This window comes from Cygnus olor, chromosome 26, assembly GCF_009769625.2.
Source record: "Cygnus olor isolate bCygOlo1 chromosome 26, bCygOlo1.pri.v2, whole genome shotgun sequence".
In the NCBI taxonomy this organism is placed as follows: Eukaryota; Metazoa; Chordata; class Aves; order Anseriformes; family Anatidae; genus Cygnus; species Cygnus olor.
Window position 1 is genome coordinate 148,458 of NC_049194.1, and position 9,141 is coordinate 157,598.

The 9,141-nt window shown below is 56.5% G+C and overlaps 2 protein-coding genes across 2 annotated transcripts; both read left to right on the forward strand.

Annotated features, from left to right (window-relative positions):
- The first annotated feature begins 480 nt into the window (after positions 1-480).
- On the forward strand, positions 481-2,504 carry LOC121060255 (mast cell protease 1A-like). Its single transcript, XM_040537886.1, has 5 exons — positions 481-600; positions 691-835; positions 1,027-1,162; positions 1,450-1,701; positions 2,027-2,504. Exons 1-5 carry the CDS (start codon positions 537-539, stop codon positions 2,159-2,161), a joined length of 732 nt encoding a protein of 243 aa, XP_040393820.1. The 5' UTR covers positions 481-536; the 3' UTR covers positions 2,162-2,504.
- A 122-nt stretch (positions 2,505-2,626) lies between these two features.
- On the forward strand, positions 2,627-8,470 carry LOC121060254 (granzyme G-like). The gene is made up of 5 exons (XM_040537885.1): positions 2,627-5,443; positions 5,551-5,698; positions 6,598-6,739; positions 6,895-7,128; positions 7,757-8,470. Exons 1-5 carry the CDS (start codon positions 5,257-5,259, stop codon positions 7,892-7,894), a joined length of 849 nt encoding a protein of 282 aa, XP_040393819.1. The 5' UTR covers positions 2,627-5,256; the 3' UTR covers positions 7,895-8,470.
- Positions 8,471-9,141: the final 671 nt, after the last annotated feature.

The window sequence follows — 9,141 nt, forward strand, 5'->3', positions numbered from 1 at the left end:
TGTGCCAGTGGCCAGACCAGCTGCAGAGGCAGCACCTGCAGTCATTGAACTTGACAACAAAGCGTGAAGCGACCTGACCCCTCCTGGAGCAAGTGGCAGGAGCTACAGGAGGTGCAGTAGGAGACAGTCTGATTGACAGAGCTGGAGGACACCACGCTTTGAAGCAGCCAGATGTGATTTGTCCTGCAACCAAACGGGAAGAAATGCTAAATCACACCCTGGAGATCCCCTCGGACACCGCTCCCGGCTGGCACCACTGTGGCTTTGGCACCATTCTGGGCTCTGCCCTGGCCTTTCTGTCTTGCATATCGTTCACTGATCACAGCCTCTGAACATGCAGGCATGCGAGCAGGCCGGGCAGCAGAAACGCAGATAGACTGTCAGGGTTACTGCACTGCTCTGATTAGCACAATCAGGCCATCGCACATGGTTTTCTGGCTGCTGGGTACAGCTGGTCCCAGGGTATAAAGCCAGCCCTTGGGCACAGGGACGCTAAGACTTCCACACAGCCTGGCAGCAGCACCCAGTGGTGGAAGATGTGCCAGTCCCAGCTGCTCTTGGCCCTGCTGCTCCTGTTCTTCTGCCCCTGGGCCGATACCAGTAAGCTGGGGTACTGCGAGGGGCTGCACAGGAGGCTGCTGGTCTGAGCTCTGGCCTCAGCAGCTCACTCTGCGGTGGGATGTCTTTCAGGTGCTCTATGGGGTCAGATTGTGGGGGGCCATGAGGCTCAGCCCCACTCCCACCCTTACATGGCATACCTGAAGATAGGGAAATCCACCTGCGGAGGCTTCCTGGTGGCCCCTGACTGGGTGATGACAGCTGCACACTGCATGGGGTGAGTACCTTGTACAGGAGCTTTGCCCCCCTCTTTCTCCCCTAACCAGAGAGGTCCATCACTAGAGTCATTTCGGAGCAGGTTCCTCTTTCTCCTGCACCTAGCAGCTCTCTCCACCTGCCTGAGAAAGGGCAGGGAAGCAAGTGTGACCCAACCTCTTTTCCTCCTCTCTCCTCTGCTGCCGCGGTCAGGAATGCCACAGTCATCCTGGGGGCTCACAACATCTATGAACCAGAAACAACGCAACAGGTCCGGGGAGTTCTCAGATACCACCAGCACCCTGAGTACGACCCCACCACCGTGTCTAACGACATCATGCTGCTCAAGGCAAGGCAGGCCTGCAGGGTGGAGTGGGGCTGTGGGCGTAGCAGGGGCTGAGCAGAGCATGTCATGCTGTTAGCTCCTCCTGCAAGCCATCGCCTTCTTCTGCTATGGGTGGTGGATTGGGAGGGACCCAGGAGGGAAGCATGGGCAGGGCTTGTGTCGCATGCCATCTTCTCAGCACCTCACCAGTACCTGCGGTGCTGTATGCCCCACTGTACCTCCCCTGTCTCTGTGGGTGAAGTGTCCTTCAGCTGCTCACAGCCTTCTCCAAAAGCCTCGCTCTCTCCCAGCTGACAGCAAAGGCCACACTCAACAACTACGTCAAAACCATCCCCCTGCCCAAGACCAGCAACTACCTCCCCACAGGCACCAAGTGCAGCATAGCTGGTTGGGGCCTGATCGACAAGGACCAGGAAACCAGCAAGCTCTTTGAAACCAAAGTCACCATCTACAGCCGCAGGAAGTGCGTCCACTTCTATCCACACCTCAACGCCGGCATGGTGTGTGCCGGCAGCTTCCACGAGCTGAGGGACTCCAGCCAGGTACAGCTGCAGAGGGGCCAGGGCTCAGCCACAGGCCAGGGGGCTGCTTGCAGTGGGGTCTGCTCCTGGCACAGGCTCGGCAGGATTCCAGGAGAGGTGACTGGAACGCAATTCCTGTGCCCACACGGACGGGCTCCCTGGATGCCCCTGGCATCCTGATCCATGTGCGGTCCTGGGGGCAGAGCCCCAGCTTGCCTACTGCAGGCAGCTCCTGCATCAGGGCAGGCAAGAACAGGCTGGCCCTGATGGCAGAGCCTGGGCGGGGGGGGCTGAGGTGGGACCCATTCCCACAGAGGCTTTGACAACTGGTCTCGTCTGTCCTCAGGGTGATTCTGGTGGGCCCCTGGTGTGCAATAAGGTGGCGCAAGGCATCGTTTCCTTCGGGCATGACAACCCCCCTGGGGTCTATACCCGCATCTCCAACTACCTGCCCTGGATCAAAAAAAACATGAAGAAGTAACAGCAACATCAGTGCGGCCCTGGGGACACCCTGGTTTCCTTCCTGCCCCTACCAAAGGCTCAGCTCCCTCTCCTTTCCTTGGGAACCCGAGTGCCCTGATGGATGCCTGCAAGGGCCTGTTTCTTTGTTCTGAGGCTGCTGGCTGTCCCACTGCCTGCCCATGCCAGGAAGCCAGTTTGGTGCCACATTAAGTCACGCTGGCAGAAGGGAGGATTGTCCCAGGTGGCACCAGAAAGAGGCTGTACCACTGAGGATCCCATTTCCTTCAGAGACACCCCTCTCCCTGCTTAAACCTCGCTGCACTTGAAACACCCACAGTAAACCCAGAGCTGCCTTTTTCAGCATATCTGCCTCCTCCCTCCTTGCACCTCGTCCCAGGGAGGAGGGAGGGCCGGGCCGGGTCAGCAGGTAGAAGCGCAGTCAGCCTGCTGGGACGGAGGCAGCAGGAGCTCTGCGACCACCAGGTTGCTACCAGGCTGGGAGAAAAAGAGCTGCAGCTGCTGCTCCTGGAGCCACAGCAAGACTGCCATAGAGAGCAAAATGGCCAAGCTGCAAGTGGGATGGGTAGGGGCTCACTGCAGGCGGGCAGGTTTTCCTGTGAGGGGCTCCCAGCTGGCCTCTGCCAGGGAGAGCAGCCACGCACAGCTCAGGGCCCTGTGCTAGCTCGCTCAAACAGCGCTTGCGCAGGGGATCTGCTTCCCCTGTCCATTGCGGGGCGGTGATGGCAGAGGGCTGGGAGGCAAGGGGAAGCGATGTGCACACACCCCATTCACCAACTTCAGCAATGTCATGAGCCCTCCAGCGGCCAGTCCTCAGTCCTCCTCCTCTAGAGCAGCTGTGTGATGCCCTGAGTAGAGACATGGATGCAGACTCTGAAACGATCGTTCTGAAAGTGTTAGTAGAGGACCTGAGTCTGCAAAGGTGCCCAACTCCGTGCTTCTGTCTCCTTGCTTCCCAGACTAGCTATCACAGGAGAGCCTGACCCTTTCCCTGGAGAAAATCAGGGTGAGTCCTAGCTGGGAGATGTCAGCATGGAGCTTGTGGGCACATTCCTGCCCCTCTCAGCAAAACAAGCTCAGCCCTCACAGCATAGGCTGCGGTAGCAGCAGCACAAAACCAGAAGGGCTCACAGCTCTCAGCCAGGTGACAGTTGGAGCTCAGCTTCTGCTCCCCACAGAGGATGCACCATCCTCAGACAGCCCCTGCATGGGAGTCTGAGCACTCTGCACTACGTTTCTCCGAGCCTCAGGCTTTTCTTTAATTCCAGACACCATTTCTGATTGTGTCTCTATAGAGATAGGAGAGGGCCAGGCACTTTCCTAGAGGAGATGGCGCCAGGCAGGCCAGTGCACCAGTAAATAGATGCACTGCGGCAATCCCTGGTGCAGGATGCCAGATGTCTATGCAAGTTCCAGGGGAGATCAGGTTGGTTTGCAGAGGGGAAACCCAGTGGGAAATTTTGAACATACAGAAACTGTGTGCAATGCAAGGAAACAGGATGCTTGCCTTGTACTCATAGCCTTTCCCAGGTTTCCACTTAGCCACTTCTGTCAGAGGGAGGAGATAGCCTAAATACGCCTGTGGTCCAGCCGCAGCTGCGTGCTCTCATGCTCCCTCTGCCCCTGCCTGGGGCAAAAGGAGATGATGCCACCTTTGTCTTCAGCACCCACACCATTCTGGGGAAACAGAGAATGGTCCACGGTTTGGGCTTCTGCTAACAGCTGCTATCAACCAGTAGATCTGCAAGTGAAAAGGCTGCAACTGCTTATCTTCGGAGTACGAATCTTTGTCACGTCAGGGTTTTCCTTGAAGCTCCAGCTGCTGCAGTCTTTGCACGAGAATGGCAGCTTTCAGATTAAAAAAGGGTTTTGCCCTGCAGCACTGGGGGTAGGAGGGAAGGCGAATTTACTGGCAGCCAGCGAGGATGCATCAGTCCCATTTCGTCACAGCCCAAAGAAGGAACTGCTGGTGGGGCAAGGGAACAGGCACGCCAGTACGGTGTGGGCAAGAGGTGGGGGTGCCCCAGAGACCAGCCCCCAGTCTGTCCTCCCCCATGGCACCAGGAGCAGCAGGTGCAGCCCTGGCTGGGGTCAACTTGGACACGACACCTCCCCGAGAGCCAGCAGGCACGGCACCGGGCTGCCTGCAGCCAGTGAAGGGGCAGCATCCCAAACCCACATCCCTCCTCCTCACCCGTCATCAACAGACCAGAGGCAAAGGCAGCCCTGGCTCCAGGCAGCACCATCCCATCTTCTCTCCTACCGGCCAGTAAAGGAGCAGTGAACCCCCAGTTCAATGGGAAAAAATCGCACCTAGGTTAAGGTACAGTAAGGTAGTTCGAAGGGACCTTCAAAGATCATCTAGTCCAACTGCCTGACCACTTCAGAACTAACCAGCAGTTAAAGCATATTATTAAGGGCATTACCCAAATGCCTCTTGAACTCTGGACAGCCATGGGGCATCAGACTTGCTAGGAAGCCAGCTCCAGTGTTTGACCACCCAAACTGGAAAGAACATTTTCTGGAAAGAAACACTTAAAAAGGGGTCTTTTGCCATACAAAACAGAGCTCCAAATCAGCAGCTGGTGCAGAGCAGAGACCTTGTGGTGCTAGCAGCAGTCATGCTGTTGTGGGCCAGACTTACGAAGCTGCTGAAACAGCTCCCTGCCCCAGACAGCCATAACCAGGGCAGTGTTATGGGCACACTCACACCAGTTTTGTGAAGACTGTTCCTTGAACCAGGACTACATCTGCTGAAAAGCAGCAGGAGGGTTCTCAACTGCCTCCTTGGAATTGGTGCATCAAGCAAAAGAAATCTTTTTTTTTGCAAAGCTTATGATAAAATCAAAAGACTATGCAAGAGCACAACAACAAATACAAGCTGCAATGTAAGGACATGCTAGCAGGCAAAGTGACAGGGTGGGTGCACTCCCTCCAGCCTCCAGCTTGGAGGCAATGGGTTAATACTGGCTCTGGGTCCAGACAGGTGTCAGATGCCCCAAATCAGTCCCAAGCTGAAGGTGGGTTGATGCCCAAGGCTGACTGAATTCCCCCCTCAGATTGCTGAGGTATGCAGTTTGCAGAGAGATTAATCAGATGAGTCTGACCTCTGCGGTTTCCTGGAGCCTAGTCTCAGGGTATAAAACCTTCCTGGGAGCAGGAAGAGACCCCAGTTGCAGCCTCACCTCCAAGGCATCCAACGAAGCCGAGCACGCTGTGATGAAGCACCTGCAGAAGCTCCTGCTCGCCCTCCTGTTGGTGGCATGTCCTCCGGCCAAAGCCAGTGAGTAGAGCGGGCGCAGGGTGGGCGAGGGCTGGGGAGGGCAGAGTCTTGGCCAGCGCGTCTGGCGGCTCCTCCTGACCCCTCGTCCTCAGCCCCATACATCGCAGGTCACGCCTGGAACCGGATGGTGGGAGCAGGCAGAGCCAAGGCCCCTGCCAGGCCCTACATGGCTTATCTGGAAGGGAAGAGCGGCCACTTCTGCGGGGGCTTCCTGGTGGCCCCCAGCTGGGTGATGACAGCAGCTCAGTGTTTCAGGTAAGATTTCTCTGCATCTGTACAGCACCTGGCACATTGAGGTTGCTGAGCTGCCATGATCCAGATAATATCTCCTAGACGGAGGTCTGACAGCTCCAGTCACTTCCTTCAGCGACAAAGCCTTTTCTAGCCTGGAGCGAGTCCACCCTGCAGGGACAGGACAGGCTGGCACCCAGCAACTTGGCTCTGCCTGCAGTTCCTCCTCAAGCTGCCCAGCCCTGCAGCCTCCCCAGCCCGCATTCGGATGCTTATCTTTCTTTTTCCCCTCTCTGTGGTCCATTCCTAGATGTGAACAGTCAGAAATTGGGCCAGCTTCTCCCCTTGCTGCCACTGACCTGCTGGTGTAGCAGGGGTGGCTGGTGCCAGGCTCTGCCCTTTCTGCCACCACTGACCTGTCAGGCTGCTGTACAGTTCAACGATCTCATCGGTTAGCTGCTTTCCCAGCTCTCTTCCATCCCTCCAGCTGGAGGAGCTGGGGCAGTGGCAGGCAGAAGGGCCCAGCTACTCACACACATGCTCTGGGTATTGGTACTGGCCGCTCTGCCCCCATGCCCCAGGCCTGAAGGGCAGAAAGGAGCATCAGAAGAATCCAGCCTGGCTGAGGGCTGCCCCCTACCCCAGATCGTTCCCCACTTTCCAAAGGCAACCCCTGCTGCCAATGGTCCTTGTGAGCATTGGACGCCATTAGCTCATCTCAAGATCCGGAGGCAAAGTAACCCAAGGCATGCAGAGCCCCACTCTGTCAGCCGGTGATTCACTCTGCCTCCTGGCTGGGTAGGCTCACCTGCAGAACTCCTTGCTCTCACCAGTCTTCTCCAAAGCCCAATCCATGCCTCCAGGCCATGCCTCGGCATCACCAAGACAAAGTTAATGACGTACACTGTGCTCATTCTCACTAGCCACAAACCTCTGACTGTCATCCTTGGAGCCCACAACATTCAGAGAAGAGAGGAAAGCTGGCAAATGTTTGAAGTCCAGAGGTATCACCGCCATCCGGACTTCACCAATCCCATGAAGGGAAATGACATCCTCCTGCTGAAGGTAACTGCCTGCCTGCAGCGCCCGTGTGGTCCTGTCTGCCTGAACTCACTACGTGCAGGGCTGAGCTGTGACCCTGGAGCGGGAGGGGACAGCCTTCAGCACACCACATTTACAGACAAAATACTTATTTCTATATTTTCTGTCCCCTTGCCCAGCTGAAAGGCAATGCTACCAGCAACAGCTACGTTAGGACCATTTCCTTCCAAAAAATAAAGGCCTCTGGAGGGACGGTGTGCAGCATAGCTGGCTGGGGCCACAAGGCCCCCACTGCCACATTCCATGAAGCCAACGTCACCATCCATAAACAAAGGGACTGCCTAACCGTGTACCCTGGACTTGCCAACAACTTGATCTGTGCCAACAGTGGATCTGCTGGGGTGCCTGAAGAGGTCAGTCGGACATGGGGAGTGGATGGCTGCAGGGCAGGATTCAGACAGGTCCTAGGCACAACATGGTTTGGGCTAAAACCTCCACTGAAGAGGTGCTGTCTAAAATTGCTTGTCATTGTCAGCCCCCCCCAGTCAGTCCACAGTTCTTCACCAGCATACCATTCTTGCTGTCCTGGCACAGGAGCTAAAGAGGTGCCGTGGGTCTTGATTTCCAGGGATCTAACCCTCACAGGGGTACCAGGCTTGTGCTTAGCCCTGGGCCGGACAGAAAAGGCAAGGGTTCTGCATTGTCCTCCTGCAGCACAGCATCCAGGATTCTGCACAACGGGACAACAGCTTGGCTGAAGAGGGGTTTGCCCTAAATTTCAGAGCTGGGCTGAGTGCATTTTGTAGTGCTTTGCAGCCAAGAGAAGGGTGGAGATGAAGCGATGCTTCAGGCTGTAGTATTTGTCGCTGTGCTGGTCCCAGACAGAACTGCCAGGTCCTGTTTGGACCCAGAGCTGTCCACACCCACAGAAAGTCCCAAATTCTCCTGGAAAGCTCTGTCCTCATATCTGCAGCCTCCCTGTTCTTTGCAAATGCACCCCCCCCTTCCCTCCAATCAACACTGATCTCTCTCATTTTATAGGGTGACACCGGGGGCCCACTTGTCTGCAACAACAAAGCCTATGGTATCTTCTCCTATCAGTATAAGAACCGGATTGGCTTCTACACACACATTGCTCCCTACCTTCCCTGGGTTGACAGCATCATGAAGTCGGCGTGACTCCACACGCCCCAGCTGCTGCCCTGGAAAGCTCACGCACCAGGGCTCACGCTCACCTGCTGCTGCTTCTCTTCTCCCTGGGAAACTTCTTCCACCGGTCCTCATGGATGTGGCAAGGAGTTCTCTCCAGCAAAGCAGGGGGCTTTGTGCAGAATTTGCACCTTGACTGAGCCTGTTCACCGTGCGAGCTAGGGAGCACCCATGTGCACCGCGCACCTTCTGTGCTCCAGGCTGCCCTTTGGCCAAACCACTTGTGGCTCCAGCGAGAGCAGCAGGGCAGACCCGAGTGAGGTGACCGCGGCTGCTGGGACATCCACCGCCCCGCACGATGTTCCTGGGGGATCCAAAGAGCAACCTCCTCCCTGCCCCTAGCATTTGTGATGCCTGGATCTCCCTTGCCCAGGCCCTGGGGTTACAGGGCTGTCCCAGCTCCAGGGGGAACAACACTTTCAGCTCCCGCTTCACTACCGCTGCCGTCCCCTACCTCTGAAACTCGCTGCCTCATTTCTCCCCTCTTGCTGTAGCTCCAGTGTTGTAAAAATACATAAAAACAATAAACTGCATCTGCATTTGAGAGCCTTCTATGATTTGAATTTGTATCAGTCTGGCTCCAGTCCTGAACAGCTCAGAAGAAAGTAATGGCCCAAAGTGCTGAATTCCCAGCTGGAAGTTTCTACCTAACCAGTAGCCTCCATTTTCTGTCCCACCTAAACCCACCAAAGAGGTGTCAAGCCTGGTGTTCAGGGCAGGGACAGCCTCTTTGCCCCCTCTCAGCAGTGCAGAGGGCTCAGTCAAAACTGAAAAAGTTGATAAGTGATCTTCCAGCAGGAGATCATCTCCTCCACGTGGTGCAGCGTGAGCAGGCAGGGAAGGGGATAGGGCACAGAGCACCAGGAGTGCCTGGGCTGCAGGACTGCTCACACCATGTCCCTGCTGGTGCCCTGGGGGAGGATGAGCCTTCCCCATGCCAGGGCAGCCCTGTGACGAGCCTCGCCAGTGGCCACCTCTTGGGTGGAGGACAGCACGAGCACCAGAGCCAGATGGAGTTCAGCTACCTGAAATTCAGGATGCAGCGTTTCAGAGAAGAGAAGGCGCAGAGGCTTCCTGGAAACCACGGCGCCTGCCCAGCCTACCCGGAAGCAGAGGACCCTGCGGGGGTGCTGCCTTGTTTCCCACCTCATTTCCCACCCTCCCAGGGCAGGGAGCATGACAGAGGAAGCAGGGAGCAGGATGGTGGTTTGGGAGAA

What these genes read in the sequence shown, in the direction of transcription:
- LOC121060255 (XM_040537886.1), top strand. Translation starts at nt 537, where the DNA reads ATGTGCCAGTCCCAGCTGCTCTTGGCCCTGCTGCTCCTGTTCTTCTGC. An exon ending in CTGCCCCTGGGCCGATACCA is followed by an intron (nt 601 to 690) that starts GTAAGCTGGGGT and finishes GATGTCTTTCAG; the next exon opens with GTGCTCTATGGGGTCAGATT. An exon ending in AGCTGAGGGACTCCAGCCAG is followed by an intron (nt 1,702 to 2,026) that starts GTACAGCTGCAG and finishes GTCTGTCCTCAG; the next exon opens with GGTGATTCTGGTGGGCCCCT.
- LOC121060254 (XM_040537885.1), top strand. Translation starts at nt 5,257, where the DNA reads ATGAGTCTGACCTCTGCGGTTTCCTGGAGCCTAGTCTCAGGGTATAAA. An exon ending in ACAGCAGCTCAGTGTTTCAG is followed by an intron (nt 5,699 to 6,597) that starts GTAAGATTTCTC and finishes CATTCTCACTAG; the next exon opens with CCACAAACCTCTGACTGTCA. An exon ending in CTGCTGGGGTGCCTGAAGAG is followed by an intron (nt 7,129 to 7,756) that starts GTCAGTCGGACA and finishes CTCATTTTATAG; the next exon opens with GGTGACACCGGGGGCCCACT.